The 18,184-nt window shown below is 51.2% G+C and overlaps 1 protein-coding gene across 2 annotated transcripts in view; it reads left to right on the top strand.

Annotated features, from left to right (window-relative positions):
• The first annotated feature begins 10,091 nt into the window (after positions 1-10,091).
• The window catches only part of SLC5A10 (solute carrier family 5 member 10), a 55,365-nt gene continuing 47,272 nt past the window's right edge, over positions 10,092-18,184 (top strand). The window contains exons 1-5 of one of the 2 annotated variants that reach the window (XM_036838384.1): positions 10,092-10,268; positions 11,213-11,284; positions 11,548-11,652; positions 11,975-12,034; positions 12,687-12,791. In XM_036838384.1, the coding sequence (XP_036694279.1) occupies positions 10,155-10,268; positions 11,213-11,284; positions 11,548-11,652; positions 11,975-12,034; positions 12,687-12,791 (456 nt within the window). In that variant the 5' untranslated portion in view covers positions 10,092-10,154. The remainder of the gene's footprint in view (positions 10,269-11,212; positions 11,285-11,547; positions 11,653-11,974; positions 12,035-12,686; positions 12,792-18,184) is intronic. The other variant, XM_036838385.1, reaches the window with a different exon arrangement.

Genomic DNA, 18,184 nt, shown 5'->3' with positions numbered 1-18,184 from the left:
GCCTCCACCCCAACTCGGAACTAATAAGTGATTATAGTTAGATTGCAGGATACAAAGTCAATTGGTTTTCTATATACCAGCAATGAACAAGTGGAATTTGAAAATAAAAATACAATACCATTTACATTAGCACCACAAATATGACATACTTAGGTATAAATCTAACAAAACATGTATAAGATCTATATAAGGAAAACTGCAAAACTCTGATGAAAAATCAAAGAACTAAATAAATGGAGAGATAGTCCATATTCATGGAGAGGAAGACTAATTGTCAAGATGTCAGTTCTTTCAAACTTGATCTAAAGATTCAGTGCAATCCCAGGGACTTCCCTGGTGGTGCAGTTGTTAAGAATCCAACTACCAGTACAGGGGACACGGGTTCGAGCCCTGGTCTAGGAAGATCCCACATGCCGCAGAGCAACTAAGCCCATGCGCCACACTTACTGAGCCTGTGCTCTAGAGCCACGAGCTGCAACTACTGAAGCCCGCACACCTAGAGGCCATGCTCTGCAACAGAGAGAAGCCACCACAATGAGAAGCCCACGCACCGCAACGAAGAGTAGCCCCTGCTCGCCACAACTAGAGAAAGCCTGTACGCAGCAACAAAGACCCAGTGCAGCCAAAAGTAAATAAATAAATAAAAAGATTCAATGCAATCCCAATCAAAATCCCACCAAGTTATTATGTGGATTTTGACAAACTGATCCTAAAGTTTACATGGAGAGATAAAAGACTCAGGATCACCAATACAATATTGAAGGAGAAGAGCAAGGTTGGAGTATTCACACTACCCCACTTCAAGACAACTCTAAAACTACCATAATCACAAGTGTGGTATTGTTGAAAGAAAAGACATATAGACCAATTGAACAGAATAGAGAGCACCCAGAAATAGACCCACATATATATAGTCAACCAGTCTTTGACAAAGGAGCAAAGGCAACATAGTGGACCAAAAATAATTTTTTCAACAAGTAGTACTTGAATAGCTGGATATTCACATGGGAAAAAAAATGAATGTGGACTTAAGTGTAAAAGTCAAAAACATAAAACTCCTAGAAGAAAACCTAGATGACCTTGGTATGGCAGTGACTTTTTAGATATGACACCAAAGGGATGGTCCATGATAGAAATAATTGGTAAACTGGAATTAACTAAAATTAAAAACTTTTGCTCTGTGAAATGCACTGTTAAGAGAGTGAAAGACAAGCCACAGACTGGGAGAAAAATCTTTGGAAAACACTTATCTGATAAAGGACTGGTAAAAACAGTTAAATCTCAATAATAAGAAAACAATAACCCGATTAAAAATTGGGCTGAAGACCTTACAGACACCACCAAAGAAAATACACAGATGGCAAATAAGCATATGAAAAGATGCTCTCTATTGCATGTCTTCAAGGAACTAAAAATTAAAACAACGAGATACACTACACACTTATTAGAATGACCAAAATCTGGGACACTGACAACACCAAATGCTGACAAGGATGTGGAGCAACAGGAACTCCATCATTGCTAGCGGGAATGCAAAATAATCACTTTGGCAGAAAACTAAACACACTTTTACCATGTGATCCAGCAATCATGCTCCTTGGTACTTACCCAAAGGAGTCAAAAACTTACGTCCACATAAAAACCTGCACATGGAATTTTATAGCAGTTTTATTCATAATTGCCAAAACTTGGAAGCAATCAAAATGTCCTTCAGTAAGTGAGTGGATAAATAAGCTGTGGTACTTCCAGACAGTGGAATATTATTCAAGCAGCAAAAAGGAATGAGTTATCCATGAAATGATGTGGAGGAAACTAACATGAATCTTATTAGACAATCTGAAAAAGCTATATACTATATGACTCCAACTATATGACAGTCTTTATGGAGACTAAAAAGATCAGTGGTTGCCAGGGGTTGGTGTGGGGATGGAGGGAGGACTAGATAGAGCACAGAAGATTTTTGTGGCAGTGAAAAATACTCCGTGTGATACTATAATGATGGATATATGTCATTATACATATGTCTAAACCCATAGAATGTACAACACCAAGAGTAAACCCTAATGTAAACTGTGGACTTCGGGTGGTGATGTGTCCATGTATGTTCACCAGTTGTGACAAATGTACCGCTCTGGCGGGGTTGCTGATAATGGAGAGACTGTGCGTGTTGGGGGCTGGGGCCATGTGGGAAATCTCTGTACCTACCGCTCAGTATTGCTGTGAACTTAAAACTGCTCTAAAAAAAATAAAGTCTTTAAAAAAAAACAAAAACAAAAAACCTAGACTGGTTTGTCAAAAAACTGTGTACCAAAGCCTAGCCAAGCTGACTAGTAAAATTCACCATTGTATTAGGATATTGATTGTAATCCCCAGGGCAACCACTAAGAAAATAAGTAAAAAATACATAGGAAAAGAAAGGAGAAGGGGACCAAAATGGTAGACTAGAAAATATCTATGCAACACCAAAAAGGGAGTAGTGGAGGAATTGAGGACTAAAAAAGATATGACATATAGAAAACAAATAGCAAACTGGCAGAAGTGTTTCCTTATCAGTAATTATATTAATGTCAATGAATAGAACTTTCCAATCAAAAGGCAGACATTGGCAGGATGGATTTTAAAAAAATGATCCAACTAGGAGTTCTCTGGGGATCCAGTGGTTAGGACTCGGTCCTTTCACTGCTAGGGCCCAGGTTCAATCCCTGGTCGGGGGACTAAGATCCCACAAACCATGCAGTGTGGCCAAACAAACAAAACTTACACAATATTAAAAGAAATTAAAAATTATTTTTAAAAAGTGATCCAACTATATGCTGTGTGCAAAAGAATTGTCTCCAGAGACACAAATAAGGTTGAAAGTGAAAAGATGGAAAGATATTTGATACAAAGAGCAACCAAAAGAGGGACTTCCCTGGTGGTCCAGTGGTAAAGAATCCACCTTCCAATGCAGGGGATTCGGGTTTTTTTTTGTTTGTTTGTTTGTTTTCAGTGCCTAAATCTTTATTTTTCATAACCTACATTTTTTCAAATTAGACAGTTTTACACTGAATGACACAAAGGAAACTTAAATTACCAATAGTTTACACATAAGCTTGATTCCAGTCTTAATGAAAAGAAATAGAACAGAAACAGAAGCCCTGGCGAGGCGTCCGCGTCACTGCCCTCCTGTGAGCTGGTGCCGTGGCCGCTCCTTCAGGCCGATTGTCCGCCGCTCCCCGCGGTCAGGGAACTAAGATCCCGCATGCCACAGGGCAACTAAGTACGTGTGCCACAACTACTGAGCCTGTGCGCCTCAACTAGAGAAACTGCGTGCTCTGGAGCCCATGTGCCACAACTAGAGAAGCCCACACACTGCAAAGAAGAGCCCACGCGCCATAATGAAAGATCCCATGTGCCGCAACTAGGACCCAATGCAGCCAAAACAATAAGGAAAAATAACTATTTTTAAAAAAGAGTAACCAAAAGAATAGGGGTGGCTATACAAATATCAGAAAAAGTAGACTTTAACACAAAAATTCCTGCAAGAGACAGAGAAGGACATTATATGATTATAAAAGGGTCAGTTCATTAAGACGATATAAAAATTATAAATATATATGCACCTAACGACAGAGCCCCCAATAAATGTGAAGGAAAAACTGACAGAATTGAAGGGACAGGAGGCAATTCAATAATAATAGTTGGAGACTTAAGCACCCTCTGAAGATAATAGATAGAACTAGATAAATGATCAATAGGGAAACAGGATTTGAACAACAGTATAAACCAATTCGACTTAATGGACATGTACAGAACAAAAGCAAAATACACCCAACAAGAGCAAAATACACATTCTTCTCAAGTGCACATAGAACATTCTCCAGGATAGACCACGTGATAAACCACAAAATAAGTCTCAATAAAATGATCGAAATCATACAAAGTGTCTTCTGTGACCACAGTGTAATGAAATAGAAATCAGTAACAGAAGGAAATCAGGAAAATTCACAAATGCATGGAAATTAGAAAACATTTTTTAAAAACCAGTGGGATAAAAGAAGAAATCAGAAGGTGAATTAGAAAATACTTTGAGGGACTTCGCTGGTGGTCCAGTGATTAAGACTCCGTGCTCCCAATGCAGGGGGCCCGAGTTCCATCCCTGGTCAGGGGACTAGATCCTGCATGCCACAACTAAGAGCCCACATGCTGCAACTAAGACCCGGTGCAGCCAAATAAATAAATATTTTTTAAAAAGAAAATGTATGTTTTTTTCCATTCCATTGGATTCACCTTGGTTTGTAGCATGTAACATAACTAGTATGTTATATATATGTGTATACTAATTGAAATTTTTAACAGATTTTTACTTTTTTAAAAATAAATTTATTTATATTTTCTTTTTTGGCTGCGTTGGGTCTTTGTTGCTGCACACGGGCTTTTCTCCAGTTGCGGTGAGCAAGAGCTACTCTTCGTCGTGGTGCGCACTTCTCATTGCAGTGCCTTCTCTTGTTATGGAGCACAGGCTCTAGGCGCGCGGGCTTCAGTAGTTGTGGCTCACGGGCTGTAGAGCGCAGGCTCAGTAGTTGTGGTGCACGGGCTTAGTTGCTCCGTGGCCTGTGGGATCTTCCCGGACCAGGGAATGAACCTGTGTCCCTTGCGTTGGCAGGCGGATTCTTAACCACTGCCGCCAGGGAAGTCCTGTACTTTTTTTTAATGAAAGTTCCTGGTTCTGCTTGACCAAATAGTGCAATCATTATTTTTTTTAATATTGTAGCTGATTTCAGAGGGATATTCACTAATAAATGTATGATGTATATCAAGTAATTGCCCCCCCCAAAATATATAACATCCAAAAGAATGAAATACTTGGAGTATTGCAATTTTAACAATATTAAGTCTTCCAATCCATGAACACGGGGTGTGTTTCCATTTTATTTAGGTCTTCAATTTCTTTCAGCAATGTTTTGAAATTTTCATTTTGTGATATCTCATTGTTGTTTTGATTTGCATTTCCCTAACAACTAGTGATGTTGAGCATCTTTTCATGTACCTGTTGGCCATTCATATATCTTTTTTTGAAAAATGTCTATGCAGGCCTTTTGCCCATTTTTAAATCAGATTTTTAAATTTTATTTATTTATTTATTTACTTATTTATTTTGCTATTGAGTTGTATGAATTCTTTATTTTTTTTACATATTAACCCCTTATCAGATACAGGTTTGCAAATATTTTCTCCCATTCTGTAGGTTGTCTTTTCAGTTTGTTGATTTTTTCCTTTGATATGCAGAAATCTTTTAGTCTGATATAGTTCCACTTGTTTTTTTATTTTATTGCTTGTGCTTTAGGTGTCATATCCAAAAAATCATTGCCAAGACCCATGTCAAGGAGCTTTTTCTACTATATTTACTTCTAGGAGTTTTTCATAGTTTCAGGTCTTACATTTAAGTCTTTAATTCATTTCAAGTTAATTTTTGTAAGTGGTTTAAGATAGGGGTCTAGTTTCATTCTTTTACATGTGAATTTCCAATTTTCCCAGCACCATTTATTAAAGAGACTGTCTTTTCTCATTGAGTATTCTCGGATCCCTTGTCAAATATTAGTTGACTGTACATGCTTGGGTTTGTTTCTGGGCTCTCAATTCTGTTCCATGGGTCTATTTGTCTGTTTTTATGCCAGAACCAGACTGTTTTGATTACTACAGTTTTATAATATAGCTTAAAATCAGGAAGTGTGATGCCTCCGGCTTTGTTCTTCTTTCTCAGGATTTGGCTATTTGGGGTCTTTTGTGTTTCCATATAAGTTTTAGGATTGTTTTTTTCTACTTCTCTAAAAAACGCCATTGGAATCTTGATAGGAATTGCATTGACTCTGTAGATGGCTTTTGGCAGTATTGACATTTTAACAATATTAATTCTTCCAATCTGTGAACACAAGATACCTTTCCATTTATTTGCATCTTCTTCAATTTCATCAATGTCTTATTGTTTTCAGGGTAGCGATCTTTCATCTTCTTGGTTAAGTTTATTCCCAAGTATTTTATTGGTTTTGATGCTATTGTAAATGGGATCATTTTCTTTATTTCCTTTTCAGGTAATTTGTTGTTAGTGTATAGTAATGCTACTGACTTTTGTATGTTAATTTTGTATTCTGCAACTTTACTGAATTTGTTGACTAGATTTAACAGGGTTTTTTTGTTTGTTTTTGTTTTGTTTTGTTTTGGTGGAGTCTTTAGGATTTTTTATACATACAATATCATGTCATCTTCAGATAGAGACAGTTTTACTTCTTCCTTTCCAATTCTGAGGCCTGTTGTTTCTGTTTCTTGTCTGACTGCCCTGGCAAGGACTTCCAGTGCTGTGTTGGATAGCAGTGGGGAGAGGGAACACTCTTGTCTTATTCCTGATCTTGGAGGAAAAGTTTTCAGCCTTTCACCACTGAGTATGATGTTAGCTGTGGGCTTTTCATACATGGCCTTTATTATGTTGAGGAACTTCCTTCTGTACCTAATTTGTTAAGAGTTTTTATCATGAATGGATGTTGAATTTTGTCAAATGCTTATTCTGCCTCTATTGAGGGATCATATGATTTTTATTCTTTCTTTCTATTAATGTGATTTATCACATTGATTTCCATATGTTGAACTATCCTTGCATCCCAGGTATAAATCTCACTTAATCATGGTGAATGATCCTTTTAATGTGCTGCTGAGTTTGGTTTGCTAGTATTTTATTGAGAATTTTTGCACCTAAATTCATCAGGGATATTGGTTCTTTACTTGTAGCGTCCTTCTCTGGCTTTGGCATCAGGGTAATGCTAGCCTTGTCATGTGACCTTGAGAGTGTTCAAGCTCCTCTTTGATGTTCTTGGGAAGATTTTGAGAAGGATTGGCATTAATTCTCCAATGTTTGGCAGAATTCACCAGTGAAGCCATCTGGTCCTGGGCTTTTCTTCATTTGGAAATTTATGATTACTGACTCAATCTCATTACCAGGAATTGGTCTGTTCAGACTTTCTATCTCTTCCTGATTCAATCTTGGTAGTTCGTATGTTTCTAAGAATTTTTCCGTTTATTGTAGGTTGTTCAGTTGGTTGGCATATAGTTGTTCATAGTAGCCTCTTGTCATCCTTTGTATTCCTGTTGTATCAGTTGTAATGTCTCCTTTTTCATTTAAAATTTCGTTGATATGTGTCCTCTCTCTTTTTTCCTCTGTTAGTCTAGCTAAAGGTTTGTCAATTTTTTTATCTTTTTAAAGAACCAGCTCTTAGTTTGGTTAATCTTTGTTATTGCTTTCCTGTTCTCTATTTCATTTATTTCTACTCTAGTCTTTGTTACTCCCTTCCTTCTGCTAACTTTGGGCTCCATTTGTTTTTTTCCTAGTTCCTTGAGTCATAGTGTTAGGTTATTTTGGGGTGATCTTTCTTGCTTCTTAATTGAGGCATTTATTGCTATATAATTCCCTCTTGGAACTGCTTTTGCTGCAACCTATAAGTTTTGGCATGTTGTGTTTCCATTTTTATCCGTCTGAAGGAACTTTTTTATTTCCCCTATAATTTCTTCTTTGATCCATTGGTTTTTCAGGAGAGTGTTGCTTAATTTCCATGCATTTGTGAATTTTCCAGTTTTCTTCTTGTTATTGGTTTCTAGTTTCATACCTCTGTGGTCAGAGAAGATACTTGGTATGATTTCAGTCTTCTTGAATTTGCTATGACCTCTTTTGTGGCCCAACATATAGTCTATTCTAGAAAATGTTCCATATGCACTTGAGAATATGTATTCTGCTGTCATTAGATAGAATGTTCTGCATATGTCTGTTAGGTCTATTGGTTTGTAGTGTTGTTCAAATCCACTGTATCCTTATGCTTCTCTGTCTGGATGATCTATCCATTGTTAGAGTGAGGCATTTAAGTCCCCTACTATTATTGTATTGCTGTTTATTTGAAGAAAATCTTAATAGGTGCTGGGTTCTACCTTGGTTCAGTACATCTCTGCAGGAGGCCAAGACCTCTAACGCCTTTTAAATTCCAGAAGCCTATGTTTTTTATTCTCAAGGTAAAATGCACATAACATAAAATTCACCACTTAAACTATTTTAAAGTATACAATCCAGTGGCCCCTAGAGAGCTTCAGGATGGGGGCTGGACACCAGAAAGACCAAGGCATGATTAGAGGATTGGAAGTTTCAATCTTGAGCTAATTATTAGTGCCAGTGATTTAATCCATCATGCCTAGGTGACAACACCTCCATAAAAGCCCCACACGATGAAGGGAACACACTGTCCCAGGCTGGTGAACACACTGCTGCTAGGACTCTTCTGGACTTCACTCAATGGACCTCTTCATCGGAATCCTTTGTAAATATCGTTTATAACAATCGTAAGTAATCGAGTGTTTCCCTGAGTTCTGTGAGCCATCCTAGCAAATTATCAAACCTGAAGAAGGGGTATGGGAGCTCCCAATTTACAGACGGTCAGCAGAAGTACGGGAGGCCCAGGACTTGCACCTGGCATGTGAAGTGGGAGCAGTTTTGCCGGACTGAGCCCTTAGCCTGTGGGGTCTGCGCTAACTCGCAGATAATGTCAGAATTGAGTTGAGTCACAGGACACCCAGTTGGTGTCCAGAGGGATGGAGAATTGGCCGGAGTGGAGAAAACCCACACCCATTTGGTGTCAGAAGTGGTGTTTGTAAACAGGACATAAAGGCTCCCTTCATTTCCTCCACTGCCGCCCTCTCCCTGTCGCCATCCATCAGCTCTTCTTGGCCTCCTTTCCCCAGGCCTTTCGATCAGAAGGTGGAGGGGGTGGCAGGGTGGTCTCTAAGTGGTTTATTTCCTTCCGAGACCCAGGCTGAGGAGCGGGAACCAAATACTGTTCTTTCAGCTACTGCATCTTTAGGAGACCAGTTTAATAAATCTGGACATTATCCCGTTGTGTCCTTCTGACCAGTACAAAGTGATCTTTTGATTCACGATACATTTCTAGCAATGGCTTGGGAAGCAAAACCACCTGAGAGGCTAGTTTGTTGAAGGTGAGGGTAGTTGGGGAGGGGCGGTCTGAGCTTGCCTGACTTTACTGTAAGCAGTGACTTACTTTTTCTTCCCTGTCTAGTCCTGCATGTGAGGGGATTAATCTTTAAACCCTCTGCCTTGGTTACCGAGTAACAGGCACAGTTGGTTTTGCAGGCCAGTGTGTTCCCAGTGCCAGCCGTTCACTCATTAACACTTCTGGAGGGGCTGCGTGTCCCGGTTAAACTCCAAATGTCACACACTGAGACCCACCCGGCTGTACACACTGATTTAATGAGTGAGCAAGCATCTGAGCAGGAAGGACCCAGTGGAACCAGAGACATCATTGCCACCAACGGGGAGCATCTGGGGTCAGATGTGGAGCTGAAGCCCAGCCCTGGCCCTCAAGTGGTCATGCAGGGACAGGTGGCCAGCCTCCTGCCTTCGTTCCTTGACTGTGACCCGTACCACCTACTCTGAGCGCAAAAGGGGACAGTGTGCAGAAAAGCTAAGCATGGTGGCTCTCAGCCCCTGGCAGACGCTTGCTAGATACTGGGACCCAGTATCTGTGGTCCTGGGAGACCCTGGGGACCCAAGAGGATGGTCAGGAGGGGACGGTTTGGCCTGATCACTGGTCTAGAAAAGGGAGCAGGAAATTTGGCGAGAGGCCTTTATTGTCCAACGAAGGATGTTCTAGGACCAGGACTGCCGTGGCTGGGAGTGAACCACGTGACGCAAGTCACTATCCCAAGACCCTCTCGGTCCACTCACGGCCTGCTGGCTGCAGAAGGATGTGGCTGCCATCCTGGCAGTGTCCCCAGAAGTGGGGCATCTGTCCCCAGCCCTCCGTGCTTCTTATCCGAATTACATACAGGTTCAGCCACCCATTCAGTGACGACCCCTTTCTGGGACTATTCTGGTTACCTTTGGATCCACTAGGCTCCCTTTACTTTTCCCAAGCCTCCCCCGAGCGCGCCCCACTCCCTCGATCCCCACTGGGGGTGGAGGAGATGTAGCTGCACTTTGAAGCAGCTTCCCTGCACGCGGCCACACCGTGAGCAGGAGACGGCACCGTCGGCTCGGTTTAATCATCAATTTATTTCCTGCCGGGAAGCCCTTTCTGCCCTGGTCTGGCCTCAGTCCCTCTCGCTCGAGCTGGCCCTGCTGCAGGATGGCTGCGGACAACTCTACCAGCGGTCCCCACGCCCCCGGGCTGCAGCTGAGTGTGGTCGACATCACCATCATAACCGTGTATTTTGCCCTGAACGTGGCCGTGGGCATCTGGGTGAGAGGACGGTGGTGGTACCAGCTGGGGTGGGCGGTGGGGTGCGGGAACCGGCCGGCACGTCCCTGGGCATTGCATCCTCTCCCTGGAGGCCTGGTGCCTGCGGGGTCCTCCTCCCAGCCCCGGGAGAGATTTGTCGGAGACCTTGACCAAGCCCCTTACGCTCTTTGGCAACAGCTTCTCAGTCTCTAAAGTGAGGAATAGGAAGTCTCTTTAAGGGCAGGCCGGGTGGGAGGCTCGGGGCCTTCTATGCGGCTGACAAGCTGGGGGCCCGGGCACAGCACGCCGTCTTCCTGGCCTCGCCTCCGATGTCAGATGGACTCACAGGGCGAACATCGCCCTGAACGATAGAATCACAGGGGTTCTCAGCTGCACCCACACCAGCTAGGCCAGAATCCAGAGGCGGGGCGGGGTGCGAAGGACCCGGGAGTCTCTGTTTTGACAACTCCGTGTCCACCAGCCTAGCCTAGTTCATAAGCCAGTTTCTCCCACCTTTGATAGGAGAGAAGTGATTTAGGTCATCAGAGGCTGCAGCGGGGCCCCTTCTATGCAGGCACTATGCACATCACCCTAACCCGCCCACAGCCCCGGGCCAGAGGCCAGCCCCGTTTACAGGTGAACCCCGGGGCTTCAGGGGACAGGGACTTGCCCAGCGAACCCCAGGACCCTGCACAGAGGGGAGGGCCTCCTCCTGTCTACTCCTAACGCCAGCAGCTGATGAGCATTTGGGCTGTTTCCACCCTTTGGCTGTTGTGAATAACACCGCTGTGAACATTTGAGTACACCTGCTCGAGCACCTGTTTTCAGTTCTCTGTATCCTGGGAGTGGATTTGCTGGGTCCCGGGATAATCTGTGCGTCTAACTCTTTGGGGAGCCAGCGGACTGTTTCCGCAACAGCGGCATGAGCCACGCGAAGGCTCCAGTTTCCACCTCTGTCCTTGCAGTCCTCGTGCCGGGCCAGCAGGAACACGGTGAGCGGCTACTTCCTGGCGGGCCGGGACATGACATGGGGGCCGGTGAGTGCACCCTGACTCCTCCCGCCCCTCCTTCCGGTGGGGCCGCATCTGACCTCTAGGTCAGCCCTCATCTGCATCCCTGCGGTCACTATGTGTGTCCTCCTCACCCAAGGTCACCCCCCAGGCCAGCCCAAGCAGGCAGTGACAGGGCAAGCTGAGACTGGCAGGGGGTCCCCAAGCTGGGGTGCTGGAAAACGTGGAAAGGGTGGGGCTCGGAGTCGGGGTGGGCCTCTTGCTAGATCCTTTTCCTCTCTCTCCTCCAGATGGGAGCCTCCCTCTTTGCCAGCAGCGAGGGCTCGGGCCTCTTCATCGGACTGGCAGGTTCGGGCGCAGCTGGAGGCCTGGCGGTGGCAGGCTTCGAGTGGCACGTGAGCTCCTGGAAGGCGGGCCCAGGCTGTGGGGGGCCGTGGGAGGAAGCACAGCAACCTTGAGAGACGCTGGATGGGGCTGCATCAGAGCCTACCCCTCCGTGGCCAGAGGGGCAGCTCCCAGCGTCCAGGCAGGAGGTGTTCCTGGGGAAGTTGGGTCTTCAGAATGCTGAAGAGCAGCGGGAAGCCGTGAGCCTTTGCCTGGCCATCTGTTTATAGGGCTGCGGGGGGGCGGGGGCGGGCCACCCCAGGTTCTCATGGCAACTCAGGCCTCCAGACCCCTGGTGTCTGCTGTCCTTACTCTGCCTCTGTCCCCCCTCAGGCCACATACGTGCTGCTGGCCCTGGCGTGGGTATTCGTGCCCATCTACATCTCCTCGGAGGTGAGTCTGCTCCTGTGGCCTCAGGACAGCCTCGCCTGCGTCCGGGCCTTGGTTGGAGTGGGTGGTGGTGATGGGCAGGACCCCTGGCTTCACTCACGAGGTGAGTGAACCCACAACTCTCAGTTCTGGGTTTGTTGTTAGTCCAACTATCATTCCCATCAGCCCACAAAGACAGGTCTCCTCGGACCTCAGCCCATGGGCCTCGTCTGTTTGTTTCTCCTGTACCTGCGTGTTGCCTCTGGGGGATGATGCATCTACCCGAGCACACAGGCTGCACACCTGGGTGGCACACCCAGGAGACACTGTCCTTGACTCTGCCGCTCCTTCAGCCCCAGCTGGGCTGTCACTAAGTCCAGGGGATCCCATTTCCTGGATGTCTCAGTCTGGCACAGCCAGCTTCCCCAACCAGCCGAAGCTCATCTGGATTTGTCACCACGGCCTGCAAACTCATCCCTGTGCCCCCAGGCACAGTCCCCCGAATCCATTCCTCCTGTCTCAGCCTGCCATGCCCCGGCCTGAGCCCCTCAGGATGTGATCGGAACGCTTAGCCTGGAATTCCAGGCCTGGTGTTGGGACTGTGAGAAGCTCCCGGTCCTGAACACTGGCTGTGGTCTCGCAGCATGCTTAACCCCTGCCCCTGTGCCCCCGCCAGATTGTCACCATGCCTGAATACATCCAGAAGCGCTATGGAGGCCAACGGATACGCATGTACCTGTCTGTCCTGTCGCTGCTGCTGTCTGTCTTCACCAAGATATCGGTGAGCTGCCTCACCCCCAGCTTCTGGCTGGAACATCCCTGCTCTGGGGCCCTCGAAGGGACCTGACATCCCTTGATCTGTCTCTGCCTTGTCTAACAGCTGGGGAAACTGAGGCCCAGAGAGGCACACTGATTTGCCCAGGGTCACACAGCTGGCCCAGCAACCTGGGGCTGGGCTCAGCAGCCGGCGAATGTGGGGGCAGAACGCAGGCCCTGTGACTCCTGTTTTGCCCAGGTTCTGGATACGGGGTATCAGGGGTTCTGGTTAAGGGCCGGCACCCGGTGAGCCGGGACCGCCCACTAGGGGGCGCCCAGAGCCCGAGGTCTCTGGCCCGTGAGGCCGGGTGGTGGTCAGTCCTCCGCTAGGCTGACCCCGCGGCGCCCCCTTTCCCTTGGGGGCCTGGCCCCGCTGGAGGGCCAGCGTGGGGCGCGTCCTGTCCACACCCTGGGTTTCACAGGTAGGGAGCCGGAGGCCGGGAGGGCGGGGAGCTGGTCCCCAGCGCGCGGGGACTCCGCGGCAGCACCAGGCCTCGGGTTCTCCCTCCCGAGTCCTGGGTGCCTGCCGGTCCCCTGAGGCCGTCCAGCCGCTCCAGCTCCGGCTCCTGCGAGGGCTCAGAGGTGGACGGCGGGTCCTGGGCGGCCTGCTTCCGGCCGAGCGAGCCCGCCCAGCCCCGGGCCTGGTTCCTCCCCCGTGAGGCCTGGCCGCCCGGCCCGGCGCTTCTGCGGGCGTGGCCGGGGCTTCCTCCTCCGCGGCCGCTGCAGCCCCGGCAGCCTCGGCTGGCCGGGCCTCCACCGGAGCTGCACGTCTCGTTCTGGGTGGGTCTCGGGGTGGTTAGAGGGCAGGCGCCGCCTTCTTCCCTGGACGGGTCCTAAGAGTTCTCCCCTGGGCCTTCCCTCTGCTGACCGGACGGCGCCGCTGCCCTGCAGGCCCGGTTCCCACGCGGGCTCCTCCCCCCCCCCCCCGCCCCCCGTGCCGGCCGCCTCCCGGCAGCAGGGCCTCAGTACAGGGGGACGCAGGTGTGTCACGGTGGGCGGGGGACAGTGCGGACCCAGAAGAGGGGTTGGCGGCGCCTGCTGGGGTGGCGTTGGTTGGGGTCTAGTGGAGAAGGGGGTACGGACGGCATGGGGGGCGCAAACGCCAAGGAGAGAGGTGCGCGGCGTGGGGCGCGTCTGGGGTGGTCCTGTCCGGAGGCCCGGACTGCGGGGGCCAGGCGCCTCGGGAGCAGAGGAGGGGCTGGGAGGGAGGTGACAGGGAGCGGTGGCGGCTGAGGCAGAGAAGCCATCACACGAGCCAGACCTGAAGGCCGCAGCTGGCTCTTGGGTGGCAGTTCCCGCCCTGGCCCAGGGCCCTGGCCCAGGGGGCTCCGTCAGAGGTGAGTGAGGAGTGCCCAAGGGGCCCTGGGGGCTTTGAGCAGAGGTGACGCGGTCAGGTCTGTGCTAGTGCCAGCGGCACCCCCGGAGGATGGACTGCGCGGGGGGCGGGGGGCAGTCTGGCGAGGCCAACCCCTGGGCGTGGGGCTTCCTTCCCCGCCCACCCCCCTGCTCGTCCCGCTGGTGGCTCTGAGGCAGAGCTCACACCTCACACTCAGAGCTTGGGCAGGACGTCCAGAATGGCGGGGTTGGGGGGCAAAGTGGGGGGTCCTTAGAGGCCACCTCGTGCGCAGCCCTGTTTACAGACAAGACGATTGAGACCTAGGGAGTGGCCACCACTTGCTCAAGGTCACCACTTGCTGAATCGGGCAGAGACAACCGTTAGAGCCCAGTGGGCCCGACCACTGCCCTGTGGTGCTGAAGGAGCCAGGACGTGGCACTTCAAACTCCACTTTGTGATGGGATGACTCAGTTTGCCCACCTGTAAAATGGGGAACCTCAAGGCTGGGGCTTCAGTGCCGATGCTGGGGCTGCCTGGATGAAGCGGACAGGGAAGCAGGAGGAACGCGGATGGCCGGGCTGGGTCTGGGAGGGACTGGGGCCCCCCAGCTAATGCTTTGGGCTGAAGCTGTTTGCGGTGTGTGTGCCCAGCCGGCCCCCAGAGGCCCTGACCTCACTGGGTGGAGCCCCAAGAACGCCCCCACATGTCTGCACTCCCAGGACCCTCACCAGCTGCAGCCTGTCCAGAGACCACAGGGCCCGCCTGCCGCCAGCCCCCAGGTGGGGACAGTGGCCTGCAGAGAGAGCAAGCCGTGGGTGGCAGGGGGCCTCACACGGGCTTGGGGGAAACTGAGCTCCATCACCATGTGCTCTGGGAAATAGAGAAACCCGGCCTGACACCCCAGGCCACTCAGGGTAAAGGCCAACCGTGGCCAACAAGACCCTCACCTCTCCTGCTTCTCCCGACGCACACATCACTCCAGCTATACCGAGCACACCCGAGGCCTGACCCTGCCACAGGGCCTTTGCACCTGCTGTGTCCTCTGGCCGGAACCTCTTCCCCTGGATATCCATGTGACTCACGCCCCTGCCTCTCAGGTCTTTCACATCTCACCCTCTCAGCGAGGCCCTCGGCTGCCCCGCAGGTGCAGACCTGCGCCCCCTGTCTTTCACACACGTGCTACCTTCTTACGCCAAATGATTTCATTAGAATGGCCAGGGTCCGCCTCCCCCATTTTTTCTCTTTGTTCGTTGGTGTATCCCCAGTGGTACTAGGTGTCCGGCACACCTCATGGGACTGAATGGAATCATCCATGTCAGGCTCGGCTAGGTTTTCCGTGAGGGGCCAGATAGAAAGTATGCTCAGTTTTGAACGCCACTTACACACCACTCAAGTTTGCTGTTGGCGTTTGAAAGACACACCAGTGCGCCTGATGGGATCAGGCCTGTGGGCTGTAGTGTGCCAGCCCCTGGTCTATGCAAACGTGCCTGTTTATTGAGTACCTGCTGTGTGCCAGGCCCTGGGTGGGCACCCATGATGAACCCATTTCTCGTTCTCAAGGACCTTTCCTTCCAGGCAGATGAGATAAGTAAACAGAGCCGTGCACCCACACTAAGTGGTACAAGGGTGATCAGCGCAGCAAATGCAGGGCTGAAATCTGGACGGAAGAGAAGGAGCAGGGGACAGGCTTGCTTTGGAGAGGGTGGTCCAGCCGCTGAGGGAAGCCGGTGGGGCTGGGGAGAGGGTGCGTGCAGGGCCTCTGGGCCGGGCGGTGGGTTTCATTCTGCGTGAGTGGAGATGCAGAGACCTCGGAGCTCCCTCTGAACAAGCCGAGTGCAGGAGGGACCAGCGAGGGGATTTCAAAGGGATGGGGCCCAGGGTGGGGACAGTGGAGGCGGGCAGGAGTACTTTGGAGCATCAACAGCCGTGGCCGGTGGGTTGGGTGCAGGGAGTGTGGCAAAGGTGAGACGTGTCCAGAACACTGAAGGGACAGTGACAGCCTCTGTGGAGATGGGCGAGGTTGGGGGTCGGGGACACAGGATGATTTAGGGTAAACGCGCGGTAAATGTCGGTGCAGGGACCTGCCCAGCTTCTCTGCTACCCACAAAGGGAGGGGGCAATAGGGTCCCGTGCAGGAAGGTGGCCAGGGCAGGGCAGGGCCCAGCCAGGGGGCACGTGCCTGTGGGGAGCTGTGAGGAGCCAGCGGATCAGCCCTAGCCTTCAGGTCAGCTCAGCCCAGCTCCCTCCCGTGTCCGGGGCTCACGGCCCCTGCAAGCCCGTGGGATGGTGCAGGGAGGGGGGTCCACCCTCTCAGGGGCCCCGAGGGTCAGCCCTGCAGCCCGCGGCCCTGCTCACAACCGTGCAGCTTTGGGCCGGTCGCTTCGTGCCTCTGCGCCCGTGCCCCGCTCTGTGGAGTGGAGCGGCTCCCTCAGGGGCCCTGCCTGCGCCTCCCCGGCCGGCCCTGCGCGGGGCCTGCAGAAGCCAGTAGGGCCAGAGGGGGCCGAGCACAAGAGCCTGTGTTTCTCCACATCCGCACCCGCACTTTACCCCGAGGCTCAGGAGGCAAGGCGACGTGCTCACCAGGGACACGGGCCCAGGTCCGGGCGGGGCTCTTAGCTTCTAGCAGGCTGCAGCTCACGTGGGGCCCCAGGAGAGGGAGCTCCGTCGGCAGAAGGAGAGGTCAGATCCTGCCAGGGGCCGTCTGAGGCTCCTCGCGGTGTCTCCTTTAGAGCCGGCAGGCAACCGCGCATTTGCTGGCCTGCAGCAGCGGCTGCGTAGGGTCCCCAGGGGGGACGGCGGCTAAAGTCCCACCTCCACACCTGTGCCCGTGCTGTTCCCGCTGCCCGCGCATCACTCTTCAGATCCGCTGCCCTGGGAGGAAGTCCCTGAGCAGTAGAGCAGTCGGGGAGCAGGGCAGTCGGGCGGGCTGAGTCCTGAGCGATGAGATGCAGAGACTGGGAGGCCCCAGGGCAGAGGGACCTGGGCGAGCCAAGGCCTGGAGGCAGCAAAGTGCCTGGCGTGGAATGTCGGCCAGTCTGGTGTGACCGGACTTACCTGGGCTTAAAAGGGATGCGTGGCCAGAGCCTGAAGGCCGGGCACACAGACCAGGGCTGTCCTCTGAGGCAGATGGGGTCCGGGGAGTGGTCTTGAGCAGTGGCTGGAGGACAGCCAGGTGGGAGGAGGGGCTGCTGCTTTCTAGAGCCCCCCTGCTCCGTCGCCTGTCCCCTCCATCTCTGATACCTGCCAGAGCGTCGCCGTGGGGAGGTCGCTTGCCCTCCGTGGGCCTCAGTTTGTCCCTGGTCCGATGGGGCAGGGGGCTTGGAGAGTCCTTCCTGCTCTGATATTCAGCAGCTCTGGGCTTCTTAGCTTGGGCTGGAGGTGGACACACACACTCACAGCCGGGGGGTGGGGGGACCAGAGTGAGGGGCTGCCGCCTCCTGAGAACACCTTGTCTGAGTGCCCACGCTGGCGGGTGCCCTCTCCAGGAGAGGGGAGGGGAGGAGCCTGGGGGAAGCAGGGGTTCCACAAGCCTGACTCCGAGCGGGGCTGGTCAGCTCCCAGGTGGGCCGGCGCCCCGGGCCTCGGGCAGACTGTCCCCGACTCGGCAAGCTCCGCTAACCTGCGGGCTTGCCCAGCTCTCTGAGGAGCCTCTTGGCCCCAAAGGCTGTATTTTGGGTTATCTCCCTGCCATTAAGCAAGCCCAGAATGGCAGTTTTGGAAACTTGTGGGGGGAGGGACCCTGGCCCAGCCCCTAGGTCCCACAGGATGGGGTCCTCCCTCCTTCCCCGGGCACCCACTGCGCAGTGGTTGGGAGGGGGCCGGGCGGTTGTGGTCCCTAAGGCCCATTCCAGTGCTGAGGCTGGAAGACTCGTCCCAGGGCTTCAACTCCTGCCCCTGTGCTGCCCCAGGGCCTGGGATGGCAGGACTGTGTCCAGTTCAGCCCTAGGAAGCAGCCTCGGCCTGAGACGTGGTCCTGGCTTCAGTGTCAACCCCATGGGGGGTCAATAAGCAAGATGGTCCCT

Source organism: Balaenoptera musculus, chromosome 20, assembly GCF_009873245.2.
Source record: "Balaenoptera musculus isolate JJ_BM4_2016_0621 chromosome 20, mBalMus1.pri.v3, whole genome shotgun sequence".
Taxonomy (NCBI): Eukaryota; Metazoa; Chordata; class Mammalia; order Artiodactyla; family Balaenopteridae; genus Balaenoptera; species Balaenoptera musculus.
The sequence above is the reverse complement of the archived record's forward strand: the minus strand, read 5'-3'. Positions and strand labels throughout refer to the sequence as shown.